This window comes from Saccopteryx bilineata, chromosome 3 (genome assembly GCF_036850765.1).
Source record: "Saccopteryx bilineata isolate mSacBil1 chromosome 3, mSacBil1_pri_phased_curated, whole genome shotgun sequence".
Lineage (NCBI taxonomy): Eukaryota > Metazoa > Chordata > Mammalia > Chiroptera > Emballonuridae > Saccopteryx > Saccopteryx bilineata.
Window position 1 is genome coordinate 208,280,928 of NC_089492.1, and position 14,247 is coordinate 208,295,174.

At 37.5% G+C, this 14,247-nt stretch overlaps 1 protein-coding gene across 3 annotated transcripts in view; it reads left to right on the top strand.

Annotated features, from left to right (window-relative positions):
* FNBP1L (formin binding protein 1 like) overlaps positions 1–14,247 on the top strand; it is a 114,488-nt gene that overhangs the window by 67,298 nt on the left and 32,943 nt on the right. For all 3 annotated transcript variants that reach the window (XM_066268692.1, XM_066268693.1, XM_066268690.1), the window contains exons 3-5: positions 4,513–4,566; positions 5,810–5,957; positions 6,690–6,752. In XM_066268692.1, coding sequence (XP_066124789.1) covers positions 4,513–4,566; positions 5,810–5,957; positions 6,690–6,752 — 265 coding nt within the window. The remainder of the gene's footprint in view (positions 1–4,512; positions 4,567–5,809; positions 5,958–6,689; positions 6,753–14,247) is intronic.

Genomic DNA, 14,247 nt, shown 5'->3' on the forward strand with positions numbered 1-14,247 from the left:
TTGATTGTGTTGTGTGCCTATCACTCAAAGTCAAATCATTTTCTGCCACTGTATATTTGTCTTTCTTTTCTCCCCTCCCTTTAATTTTCCCTCTGCCTGTTAATCACTTCACTTTTATCTATGTCCGTGAGTTTCAGTTTTATATCCCACCTATCTGTGAAATCATACAGTTCTTAGCTTTTTCTGATTTACTTATTTTACTCAGTATAATGTTCTCATGGTCCATTCATAATGTTGTAAATAGCAGTAGTCATCATTTCTGTGGCTGAGTAGTTTTCCATTACATGTATGTACCACATCTTCTTTATCCAATCCTCTTTTTGAGGGACACTGGTTGTTTCCATGTCTTTGACACTGTGAATAATGCTGTGATGAACATGGGGGTGCATGTGTCTTTGCATACCAATGATGTTGAGTTTTTTTGGGTAGATATCCAGTAGAGGGATTGCTAGGTCAAAGGTAATTCTATTCTTAATTTTTTGACGTACCACCACAATGTCTTCCAGAATGGCTGTACCAGTTTACTTTCTCACCAACGGTGAATGAGGGTTCCTTTTTCCCCACAGCCTCTCCAACACTTGTTATTACCTGTCTTGTTGATAATAGCTAGTCTAACAGGTGTGAGGTGGTATCTCATTGTAGTTTTGATTTGCATTTCTCTAATAGCTAGTGAAGATGAGCATCTTTTTATGTATCTGCTTGCCATTTGTATGTCCTCTTGGGAGAAGTGTCTGTTCAGGTCCTTTTCCCATTTTTTAATTGGATTGTTTGCTTGTTTGTTGTTGAGTTTTGTGGGTTCTTTATACATTTTGGAAAATAACCCCTTATCAGAGCTGTTTTTGGCAAATATCATCTCCCATTTGGTTGACTGCCTTTTTGTTTTGTTGTCTTTTGCTCTGCAAAAGCTTTTTAGTTTGATACAGTCCCATTTGTTTATTTTTGCCTTTACTTCCCTTGCCTTAGGATCAAATTTATAAAATGTTCTCTGCAACCAAGGTTTCTCTATCTTTTCTTCTATGTAATCTATCTTTTCTTCTATGTAATTAGTAACTATCTTTTCTTCTATGTAATTTATTGTTTCAGAGGGGGGCTGCATGGAGTGGTGGGTGTGCTGGGCTCGGTATGTGTGGGCTAAGGAGAAGAAGATGATAGTTGGGAGGCTGGAAAGAAAGGAGGGTGGGTCTGGAGACCAGCTCCAAGGACTCTTCAGATATACTTCTGGGAACAGGTAAAGGAGTCTTGGCAGGTTTCACCCTGCCACTAATAAGGTTAAGAAATTCTTGGAAATTTAGCTGCACATCACAATTGAGGTCCAGTTTCTTCATCATGTGGTCAAGGATACAGGTCTTTCTGGTTCTTTGTGAAGGCAGCCAGGTCAGTATTCATGAATATTAGGAACTCAGTCTTGGAGAGTTTATGGCTGTTACTATCCTTTTCAGCATAGTTCTGGAAAACACCAATCATAGACTTACTGCACCGCTTGGTCTTTGTCTGGCTGGACATTTTCCCTATGTCACTCTGTTGATTGTGGAGCAAAGCATGGAGGCTGTGAGCAGGGAATGGCACCTGTATGTGAATATCTTTTACATTTGATTTTCCACTGTGCAAGAAAAGATTTTATGGCTCTAAGTGATGGACAATCCAACTTAAGCTAATTTAAATGTAATGAGAAATTTATTAAAAGAAATTTATTTTTATTTTTTTAAAAAATATTTATTTATTTATTTATTTATTTACAGAGACAGAGAGTAAGTCAGAAAGAGGGATAGACAGGGACAGACAGACAGGAACAGAGAGAGATGAGAAGCATCAATCATTAGTTTTTCATTGCTCATTGCAACACCTTAGTTGTTCATTGATTGCTTTCTCAGCAGACCAAGTAACCCCTTGGTGGAGCCAGCGACCTTGGGTTCACGCTGGTGGGCTTTTCCTCAAAGGAGATGAGCCCGCACTCAAGCTGGCAACCTCTGGGTCTCGAACCTGGGTCCTCTGCATCCCAGTCCAACGCTCTATCCACTGCGCCACTGCCTGGTCAGGCAAGAAATTTATTTTTTAATGAATTTTATTTTTTAATTGAGCTTAAGAAGTTGAATAGCCAAGCTGCTGGAAGGCCTGATGTAGCTAGGTCACAGGGAAAAAAAGTAAATGTCTGAAACACAGCCAGAGCCCTTTGCTATTGTCCTTTTCTTTTTTCTTTTGGCTTCTTTGGTGGGTTGGCTTTATTCTTTCAGTACAGGCTGGCTTTCTCCATATAGCAGAAAACAGTCACCAACAGTGCCAGGTTTATGTCTCAGATTCAGCTCTCATACTGACCTCAAAGCTGTATTAGGTCCAAAGACTTAAAAATTCCAGGAAGAGAACGCTTTGGCTTAGATTCAGTTTTCTATCTCTGGATCACTTAACTGAGGCCCTCAAATAGGGCCACTTGTATTAGTCTGGAAATTTCTAAGCCTGTTAACTATTAGATAGAGGGAGGGCAGTTCAGAAAAGGGATAGTATCCAGTCTCAGGTATCTCATATTACCCTTTGCCAGAAGAAATAGTATGATTTGTATCCCATTTTACAAATAAATATGGTATTGATCATCTGTTAAACAGTAATTAGAACTCAGAGCCCCTCAAATGTTAACAGGTTGAAAATGTTTAGAAGTGATTTTCAGCCTTTAATTTTTTAAAGATATCTTATATTCTGTTACTTAACCATAAAATTGTAGTTTAATAAGAGTAAATTGGCCCTGGCCAGTTGGCTCAGTAGTAGAGCATCAGCCAGGTGTATTGATGCCCTGGCTCGATTCCTGGCCAGGGCACACAGGAGAAGCGCCCATCTGCTTCTCCACCCTTACCCCTCTCCTTCCTCTCTGTCTCTCTCCCTCTCTCCTCCTCTCTTCTTGCAGCCATGGCTTAATTGGAGTGAGTTGGCCCTGGGTGCTGAGGATGACTCCATGGCCTCCACCTCAGGTGCTAAAAAATGGCTCCAGTTGCAGTGGAGCAAGGGCCCCAGATGGGCAGGCAGAGCATCCCTCCCTAGGGGGCTTGCCGGGTGGATCCCACTCGGGAAACATACGGGAGTTTGTCTCTGCTGCCCCCCCCCCATTAAAAAAAAAGAGTAAATTAAAGTTTTAAGAAATTCTTTGAAATATTTTGGCTGAGATGGAATCTTGAGTGGGTTGTGTATGGTTTCTGAGGGCTCTGGAGACTTGGGGTTTGGGAAGAGTTGCTGATAGATGGGTGGCTCTTACATAAAGAGAGGCAAGAGTGATTTAAATTTTTTTTGATGACTAACTGTATACTCAAAAGGTAAAGGTAGAATGACTTTCTTTTCCTTTCCTCTTGTTATATATGTACTCTTCCTCACAGAAGCTAGAGTTCAATTTAATGTTGTTTGTGCTATATTTAAGCTATGTTATAACTTGTGGTTAACCTCTATGGTAATCATTTTTTTGAAGTGTCAGAATCTCAACTCAGATTAGTTTAAGTAGAGAAAGAAGTTTATTGGCTTGTATGACAAAAAAGTTCAGGGATCGGGTATTCAAAAAGTGTTAAGAATTTTTCTTCTCTTGATTTTGCTTTTCTCTCTGTTGATTAAATTTCCAGGTAGGCTCTTCCCACATGGGGGCTGTAGGATTATGCTTATCAATTTAACTTCAGCACAAAGAACATGTCTTCCAAAGAATTACAACACAAATTTTGTGATTGACTTTTGTTGGCCCTGGTCCATGGTCCTTGATTCCTTCTCATGCAAATAAGGACCTCAAACCCTCACAGTTTGGTCTAGAAAGCACTGTTCTGATTGGTTGGAATAGAACTGCACTGATTGGTTGGTGAAGAAGTACAGCTCCAATTGGATGGGAAAGTCTCAGTCATATTGGTTGAAATTCTAGGACTCTTCCCACTCACCATTGGAAGATGCTGCATTACCTTCATTCACCTATCCCTGTCCTCAACACCTGTGTTTTCAAAGCAACAAGAAACCTTCTTTTTGTGTAATTTCCCCCCTTTTTATTATAAAATTTATTCAAAAAAGTTAAAAGACTTAATTAGAAAATGGAATCTATAGGACTTGAATAATGTAGGGGGGAGAAATTTGATAAAGTATAGGATAATTGCCAAATTTTTATGAATGTAAGGGTTTTGTTCACTTGAATATGCTATGTACAATTCTAGAAAACTTTGTTAGAAAGGCAGAGGTAATATTTTTTTCTTTTTTCCTCCTCTGCCTACAACGTGTGTTCCTCTCTTAAACAAACAAAAAAAAAATTACTTTTTTTTTGATAACATAATCAACCAAATTGTTATGATTATACTTAAAGAAAGAATAACATTTCTTTGTACAGGTGTCAGTATTTTTAAAAAAATGTAAGTAATGATCATATGTTATTGACATTAATGATAGTAGATGATAATGTTATTGTTTTGATCATTAAATTCTTGATTTAATGAAATTGGAGACTTGTAGAATATTTCCATTTCAACAACAGTATTTCTTACATTTAAAAAAATCTTTTCTCTATAGAAATTTGGTTAAGAAGTACTGTCCCAAACGTTCCTCCAAAGATGAAGAGCCAAGGTAAATTATATACCCATTTATTATTGCATATTAAAATTTAAAAAACATTTTTATTTAGTAAATATTATGCTGTTAACTAGTCATAAAGATTTTTTTAAAAGTTTGTCTTAATTAAAAAACCAGTGTTTGTGAAAGCAGAAATTACTATTATTATTATTATAAGCATGAATACTTTAATATTGAAATTTGATTATTGTTTTCTAGAATAGCTGATGTGTGGATTTCCAAGTAAGACGTGGACTAGGACCCCACTTTAGTAATTTAGTCTCTAGCAGAAAAGATTATTTCATCCATACTTTTATTTTGTAGTAGTCAGTTTGTTAGCTTCTTGCTTTTTCTTTTACAGGTAGTAAAATAATTTAGCTGGCTGGTTTAAAGGTATAATGAAAAGGAGGGTAATTTTGGAAGCTTGAGTATGGAAAAGGTTAGGAGTTGCCTATGAGCTTTTGGTGGTATTAAACAGGTAGGTATATGTGGATGGCTGTAAAATGCAGAAACAAAAAGGGACTAGACTTAAAACAAACAACTTTGTGTATAATTTCAGTTAAGTTTCTCCAGTTTAATGTTAATGCAGTTCTGCCCGAGCTGTTTGCCTTCAATTGTGTGTTCAGGCAGTATATTCAAAGTAGATCTTAGACATTTTAATACAGTGATTGTCTTTGTTTCTCTCCTTCCCTCCACACACATTTTTTTACCCTTATTTTTGCCCCTTCTTACCCCTCATTGGTGCCAACCATAATGGCACTTCACTTCCATTCAGGATGTGGGCAGGCATAAAGGCAGCTGTGTTCACAGCTGATAGCAAAGTTGTTCTGTAGATCAGCCATCGAGATGCATTTGAGGGATATGATTGGCAGGTTCTGTCCTCGAGAGCAAGCACATCATCTCTGCAACAGGTTCAGCTGCCAAGCCTAGGAATCCAACCAAGTTCATTCCCAAGCTCAGGCCAGTCACTTGGCAACTTAAGAGATTCCAGTATGCCAAAAGAGCCTGCAGGTAGTATTATTATTATTTTTTGACCCCAAATATCTCTTTAGTTGTAAATTAAGACCACATGAAGATATACAAGCATGTACAACTTGAAGTTAATGCAGGATTATTTTCATACAGTTAATTTAGAGCTAGTTATTAAGATTTAGGTTCAGTATGTTAAAATTTAAGTGTCAGGCTCAATCCATTCATCAAAAAAAATTATAATTAAAATAAAAATAATTTTCATGATTTTAAAATATGTTTTCATCAGGTTTACCTCGTGTGTAGCCTTTTTTAACATCCTTAACGAGTTAAACGACTATGCAGGACAGCGGGAAGTAGTAGCAGAAGAAATGATGCACAGAGTTTATGGTGAATTAATGAGATATGCCCATGATCTGAAAACTGAAAGGAAAATGGTAATTACTGTTTCTGTCCAGTTATAATACTATATGAAATGTTTTCACATAAATAAAGTAATTACTTTGTTCTTTACAATAATGTATATTCAGTGTGAACTGGTTTTCTATTTCACATTCTAGCTAAAATTATCTCAAGATACTCTTGCTAATTAGTGGTCCTTTTAGATTTAAGACGAAGGTTTGGTAAACTATATAGAATAAATTTAGTCTACTGCCTGTTTTGGTTTCTTAGTTTTCATGTGCTAAAACTGGCTTTTACATTTTTAGATAATTGAAAAGTATTTTATGATGTGAAAATTATATGAAATTCAAATTTCAGTGACTGCAGATAAAGTTTTTTTTGGAGCAGACCTATACTCAGTTCACTTATTTTTTGCCTTTGGCTGCTTTTGCATTCTGTTATGTCACAGAGTTGAATAGTTTAATATTTGTAACAGACCCTGTGACTTGCAAAGCCTAAGATACAATTATGTGATACTTTATAGAAAATGTTTGTTAGCCTCTGTTCAAGACAGTCATGTATTTTCTTAGAGATTGTATGTGTCTTAATGGTTATATTTAAAGTATTCAAATAATGTCTTGTAAAATATTAGAGTTCTGCTTTACTAAAATTGCATTACATTTTAATAAAGTTATATAATATCTTGATAAAAAAGTGAAAAGTCTTTTGATACTTTAAACTTAAATGTAATTTTTGTTTTATATATGTTTTTGGTTTATGATCTTTAGCATCTTCAAGAGGGACGAAAAGCTCAACAGTATCTTGACATGTGCTGGAAACAGATGGATAATGTGAGTTATAGTGTTACATAGTTAACATAAAATTTCATAGACTTGTTTAGCTCTAAATTTTCTTATACTTCACATCTATTTGAGTTTATTATTTCTCAATGTTTCATTCACAGTTTGACATTGGTATAAATAGAAAATGAGATCTTTTAGTCATTTTTTCTGTATGATTCTATACTTGTATTAGTTCTATAATATTCAAATAATTGTAAACATTTAGGAAGATTCTTTTTGACATTGCAGTAGTTACTATAAAATATTGATACAGGATAGAAATAATAGGGAAATAGCGATTTATTTTAGAAGACCATTTTACTGAGACTGAAAGAACCTAAATTCTAGTCTGTCTTTTATACTTAACACCTGATTTTTATTTACCTCATTTTAGCATATGAAAAATGAGGAGTGTACTAGATTATATTAAATATTTCTTCTAGTTCAGTGATTCTGTAATAATGTAAATGTTTTTAGTAGTAGGCTGCTGGTTATAGTTCGTGTTGTAGGAAATAAAATACTCTGTAGGTAGGGTAAAATTATAATAGCATAATAATCTTAAAAAACTTTCCAAGGATACTTGCTAATGTGGTTTTTAGAAAGTGTTCTGGCATACAGTTATTTGAAAAACAAGGTGTCTACATGGAACATTGTTGTTTCCTTAAATGCTCTACCAAATGTTGTTTTGTAGTATAAGACTAATATTCTTTTTGAGCCCTCAGATTAGCATGCAGTATACTCTTTACCTGCATATTTTTATGATGGACACTGTATTCCTTGAAAATTATGCAGGAGGGAGTTTTTTCATGTTAATCAATTTAGTTGGTGGTTGTTGAAAAAGGACTTTCAAGTTTGAGGTAAAAAACTCATGCATATGTGCACTGTATTTTTTTAAGCAACTTAAAGTGAAATTTTATTTTGCTCATAATTGTATATATCATGAATTCTTCAAGGATTCAACTTGGTGGCCTATCTCTGATTCATGTTAAATCCAAATTGAGAGACATTCATTGAGGAAGATCATCATGTCAAATATATGTTCTATATTTCAGCAGCTGTAATAAGTGATAAACTCAAATGTGAAGCTTTATTTGAAACCATAGTATACCTTCATAATTTTTTTAGTAGACAAAAATATCTTTTTTTTGTGACAGAGACAGAGAGAGGGACAGATAGGGACAGACAGACAGGAAGAGAGAGAGATGAGAAGCATTAATTCTTTGTTGTGGCTCCTTAGTTGTTCATTGATTGCTTTCTCATATGTGCCTTGACCAGGGGGCTCCAGCAGAGCGCGTGACCCCCTGCTCAAGCCAGCGACCTTGGGTTCAAGCTGGTGAGCTATGCTCAAACCAAATGAGCCCACACTCAAGCTAGCAACCTTGGGGTTTTGAACCTCGGTCCTCCGCATCTCAGTCTGACGCTCTATCCACTGTGCCATCACCTGGTCAGGTGACAAAGATTTCTCTAAATACAAAAAGCACTGTCAAGACATTAATGAAGTAGATGTCTTTTAAGAAATTTTGATGCCTGACCTGTGGTAGCACAGTGGATAAAGTGTCAACCTGGAATGCTGAGGTCGTCGGTTTGAAATCCTAGGCTTGCCTGGGTCAAGGCACATACCAGAAACAACTACTATGAGTTGGTGCTTCCTGCTTCCTCCACCCCAGTTTCTCTCTCTTCCTCTTTAAAAAAAGAATTTGCTTATCAAAAGATGCAAGAATGGCCTGACCAGGCGGTGGCGCAGTGGATAGAGCATCGGACTAGGATGCGGAGGACCCAGGTTCGAGACCCCGAGGTCACTAGTTTAAGTGCGGGCTCATCTGCTTTGAGCAAAGCTCACTAGCTTGGGCCCAAGGTCGCTGGCTTGAGCAAGGGGTTACTCAGTCTGCTGAAGGCCCACGGTCATGGCACATATGAGAAAGCAATCAATGAAAACTTATGATTGATGCTTCTCATCTCTCTCCGTTCCTGTCTGTCCCTATCTATCCCTCTCTCTAATTCTCTGTCTCTGTAAAAAAAAAAAAAAAATGCAAGAATGTAAAAAATGAGCTATTCATTGGGAAAATATTAAAGAAACATAAGATATGAAATGATTTATATTTCCAAGAAATCATATTGATAATATAAAATTGATATTCTATAAATTGATATTAAAAACAACATAAAACACTAAAAATTATCACTAGGAACCTAAGCAGACACATTCCAAATGTGGCTATTCTGGCCAAAGAGCCTGTTGAAAAATTATAAAATGATCCTTTTTAGGCAAGTTAAACCATAATAGTATATCAGTACACATATCCTAAATGTCTAAAATCAAGACAACTGACAATGATGTTTGTTAGTGTACAGAGCAACCGAAACTCTCATGCAGTGACAATGCCCAAGAAAATTCATACAGCAAATTTGAAAATGCTTGGCAATATTTATGTATATGCATTGTTTTGAGCTTTTTTCTTTCCTTTTTAAAAATTTCTGCTATATGACCGTCACTGATGTCAGATTCTAATCATCAGTGCTGATTGAGAATTCTTAGGTATATTAATAGTCTGTCTTTATTTTTGTTTTGATCTTATTTTTAATTGGTTTCAGTAAGACTTTTAGGGAGTATTTATATTTATTAAATTTTAAATTGCCTTAACTAGCATCCTTAGTATCTGCCACCTGATATTGTTTGTGTTTTCGTCTGCACAAAGAAATAGACTCCTACACTTCTGAGTCATTGCTTCCTTTAAAAACTGGTGTAGCCCTGGCCGGTTAGCTCAGTGGTAGAGCGTCGGCCTGGCGTGCAGAAGTCCCGGGTTCGATTCCCGGCCAGGGCACACAGGAGAAGCGCCCATCTGCTTCTCCACCCCTCCCCCTCTCCTTCCTCTCTGTCTCTCTCTTCCCCTCCCGCAGCCGAGGCTCCATTGGAGCAAGGATGGCCCGGGCGCTGGGGATGGCTCCTTGGCCTCTGCCCCAGGCGCTAGAGTGGCTCTGGTCGCAACAGAGCGACACCCCGGAGGGGCAGAGCATCGCCCCCTGGTGGGCGTGCCAGGTGGATCCCGGTAGGGCACATGCGGGAGCCTGTCTGACTGTCTCCAGCTTCAGAAAAACAAACAAACAAACAAACTGGTGTTGGCTCAAATCATTCCTGTTAATATGTGCTGACTTGCCTTTAGAACAGTTGGCAGTTATTAAGCAAAATTATAGGGGTCATTAAAAAGAAGCATCAAAAAATGTAGGAGAGATTTCTTTAAAGCAGAGGTCCCCAAGCCCTGGGCTGTGGACTGGTACCGGTCTGTGGGCCATTTGGTACCGGTCCGCAGAGAAAGAATAAATAACTTACATTATTTCCATTTTATTTATATTTAAGTCTGAACGATGTTTTATTTTTTAAAAATGACCAGATTCCTTCTGTTACATCCATCTATGACTCACTCTTGATGCTTGTCTCGTAAGTTCGACAATTATATTTAAAAATACCACAGTTTTTACGCCAGTCGCATAATTTTATTTTGTGCATTTATCCGTCCCACCCTAAAGGCCAGTCCGTGAAAATATTTTCTGACATTAAACCGGTTCGTGGCCCAAAAAGGGTTGGGAACCACTGCTTTAAGGCATTAACAATACCATGAAATAAAGGTGAGTTCAGCTCAGTTCATGTTTATTAAGGGCATTCTTGATGTGTACCAGGTCCTGGAGGTACAAAAGTATATATGATGTGGTTCTTGTTTTTGTGGAGCCTGCAGTCTAGTGAGAGAGGCAGACAAGTGTAATTTCTGTGCATTACATAGAAGTATGTAAAGGATTCCATTTCCTAGTTTCATGACTTCCTGCTTGATCAAGAAAATGAAATTGTAAAACTCCTCTAACATGTTTGAAATAATGGAAGAGATTTAAAAAACTGGGAGAGACTGGTTGAATTAGTGATAGAGTATTGAAAATTGAAAAAAAAAATTTAAAACACAGTTATGAACCATCAGATAAACAAAATAGACAGCAGTGGCATTTTAAGAAGAGAATGTAAGAGACAAGTGTGTGAGGACCTTGAAGGAAAGATCAGAGTAAGAAAATAGAAGCATCAGAGTTGCCCGGTCTATCAGTTTAGGGAGCTCCAAGTAACAGAAGGCTCAAAAGTGGAGCGGTTTCAGAGGTGATCAAGAACAGTGATGTCACAAAGGCTTCCTCTCCTGTCTGTTCTCTTTGCCATCTTGACCATGTTGGCTTTTTCCTGAGGCTTGCCCCCTACAATCAACAGTCGACCTAAACAGCCAAGTACCACATCCTCATTCAGCTGCATGCAGAAGCATGAAAAAGAGCATTTCTTTTCCAACTGTCTCTTTTTATCAGGGAAGGAAAACTTTTCCAGAAAACTCCCAGCAGACTTCCTTAATGGCGCTTTTGACAGGATTAGAGTACTTGACCCCACCCCAGGTGGGGAAAGCAAGTATCATCTGTTTTTAGTCTCTATATTAGAAAATGGGCTCTTCTAAGAAAGGATGTGGGCGTAGCAATGGTTGGTTTTCCATACCAGGGATGAAGAAGGGAGAATCCTTTCTGGAGTATATTTCCACATAGTGTAAAGATAAATATCTTTCAGGGAAGGAGTATGTAAATGTTTTATTAATGATTCTTTGCTGTTGCAAGGAAATTATTAGGTAAGTTTTTCCACAAATAATGACACCTGATTTAAAAGTACTTTCACATGTGAGTAGTTTCAAATTACACCAAGATTAGTAACCTGTATCTACTCAATTTGAAAAGATAGCTCTGAACTAAGTTTCAGAGAATTAACTGGAAATTTAATCTTAATCTTCATAGAAAAGTGACGTTCTGTATATTATTCATATTCAGGTATATGTACTCAGATATTTTTGACTTCTTTGAATAAAGTGTGTCTCATTTGGTGGCTCATACTAATCAAAACAGTGCATTTAAAGAATTTTACAAAACATTTTTGAGCATATTTATTTGATGTAAATTATAGCTATGTAGGCCCTGGCCGGTTGGCTCAGTGGTAGATCGTCGGCCTGGTGTGCAGAAGTCCCCAGTTCGATTCCCGGCCAGGGCACACAAGAGAAGCGCCCATCTGCTTCTCCACCCCTCCCCCTCTCCTTCCTCTCTGTCTCTCTCTTCCCCTCCCGCAGCTGAGGCTCCATTGGAGCAAAGATGGCCCAGGCGCTGGGGATGGCTCCTTGGCCTCTGCCCCAGGCGCTGGAGTGGCTCTGGTCTCGGCAGAGCAATGCCCCCTGGTGGGCAGAGCGTCGCCTCTGGTGGGCGTGCCGGGTGGATCCCAGTCGGGCGCATCGGGAGTCTGTCTGACTGTCTCTCCCCGTTTCCAGCTTCAGAAAAATACAAAAAAAAAAAAAAATATATATATATATATATATAGAGAGAGAGAGAGAGAGAGAGAGAGCGCTATGTCTGATTTTAGGTATATAGTAAACTGAGCTAACTTAGAAGCCTTTGGCTATAAATACCTAGATATAATAACAAAAATGTTTTTATTGTTTTTTAAGCTCATAGTAGAACTTATTTTAAACCTCTTAATGTGTGAAACTAAGGATAAACTAACAGCCAGAGCAGTAGGAGGGATAGTAAGTGATATGGCGGCATTGGAAAAATGGGGCCAGAGGTTATAGGGTATGGTGGGTTATAGGACCTTGCTGAAGACTTGGGTTTTAATTCTCAAACAGAAATAGATTAGTTTTTATCTCTGTGTGTTGTGGAGGGTTGGAACTAAAACTCTTGTATAGCATTTGAAACTTAGAAGGAATAAACCTTTAGTGAAAGGCGGATCTCTGCCCACTAGCCAAGGGAAACCAGAGAAACTATTCTCTGTCTGGAGGTCAAAGGAGGGCAGGCAGGTATCCTGTGAGAAATTTAAATTTTTATTTTCTCTTTATTTCTTTTATTATTTCTAGGCAGGGAGAGAGAGACAGGAACATCGAGCTGCTCCTATATGTGCCCTGATGGGGGAATCAAACTGGCAACCTCTGCACTCCAGAACAACCAAGCTATCTGGACAGGGCTTATAATTTAAACCTTTTGACCTTGTAGTTAGGAGGTTTAGATTTATAATTTGCTCTATCTGTATAGTTTTATAGTCTCCAAGACAAGAAATTGATATAAAAACTGGTTCTAATTTGGGAATTTGGTAAATAGAAAATAGTGACTTCCTCGGCTTTTTTTTCTGAGCAATTTTCAGAATGTAACTAGTAAGGATGTATTTTCCAGGCAAGAAATTGGAAGAGTCTCATCTGGGGAATCTAACCAGCCCGAGAGGAAAGCATTATAGATGTGGATTCCAGGATTCCTCCAAGAAAACTGCTTGGCCATATCACCCTTAGAGCCCTGGTTGGCAAATTGCGGCTCGTGAGCCACATGCGGCTCTTTGGCCCCTTGATTGTGGCTCTTCCACAAAATACCATGTGTGAGCGCTACCTCGATAAGGATGTACCTACCTGTATAGTTTTAAGTTTAAAAAATTTGGCTCTCAAAAGAAATTTCAATCGTTGTACTGTTGATATTTGGCTCTGTTAGTGAGTTTGCCGACCCCTGCCCTAGAGGAAAAGACTGTAATCCACAAGTCCCACCCTTTAATTGGCCGAGTTTATAAGAGCAGATAGGCAAGGATCCCCACCATTGAAAGAAAACATCTAATGTAAACACCAGGACCAAAACTAATACTAATAAAAAAGCAACTTTCAAACAGTGACTATGCAAGGAATAGGAATTAAAAAGCGAAAATAATAAGCAAAATACCCAAAACTGTTATTAATATTCTCAAAGGAAATAGAGAAGATATTATATCCATGAAATAAAAAGAAGATACTATTTAAAAAGGAACATACAAAGAACATAAAAGAGCTTTGTGAGAGCAGAAATGAAAAACTCATACGAAACAGTGAAATTGAAGAAATCTCAGAGTGCTAAATGACAGATTGAAAATATGAAAGAAACTCTAGGAAAATAGGACTCATCCATAGGTTCATTTTCAAAATGATAAGCATCCTAAAAAGAAAAGAAAGTGTAGGAAATGGAAAGACAAAAATAATTCAAAAAAATTTCCCCAGAACAGAAAGATGAGTTTGTAGATGAAAAAAATTTTCCAGGTGCCCAGCACAGTGGATTCACAAAACAATAATACCTTCATGAAATTTCAGAACAGCTATGAGAAAGAGAACATCCTACCAGTGTCCAGAGAGAAAAAATAAAACAGATTTTATGCAAAGGATCAGGAGGCTAGAAAAAAGTGGAGTTATGATACTATTTACTTTTCTAGAGGAAGACAATTTTCCTACTCAAAAGAGTTTAATCTCCAACCAAGCTTTTATCAATTAGAAGTGATATTAAAGGCATTTTCAGCCGTGGAGCCTTAAAAAGTTATCTCCCACAGACCTTTTACAAAGCTACAGCTGATTGTGTTTCAGCAAAATAAGGAAATGAACCAAGAATGGGGAAGAAGGCCTGGAACTTGGAAATGGGAGATTCCAATCAAGGGAGAGGAAAAAGGAGTGCC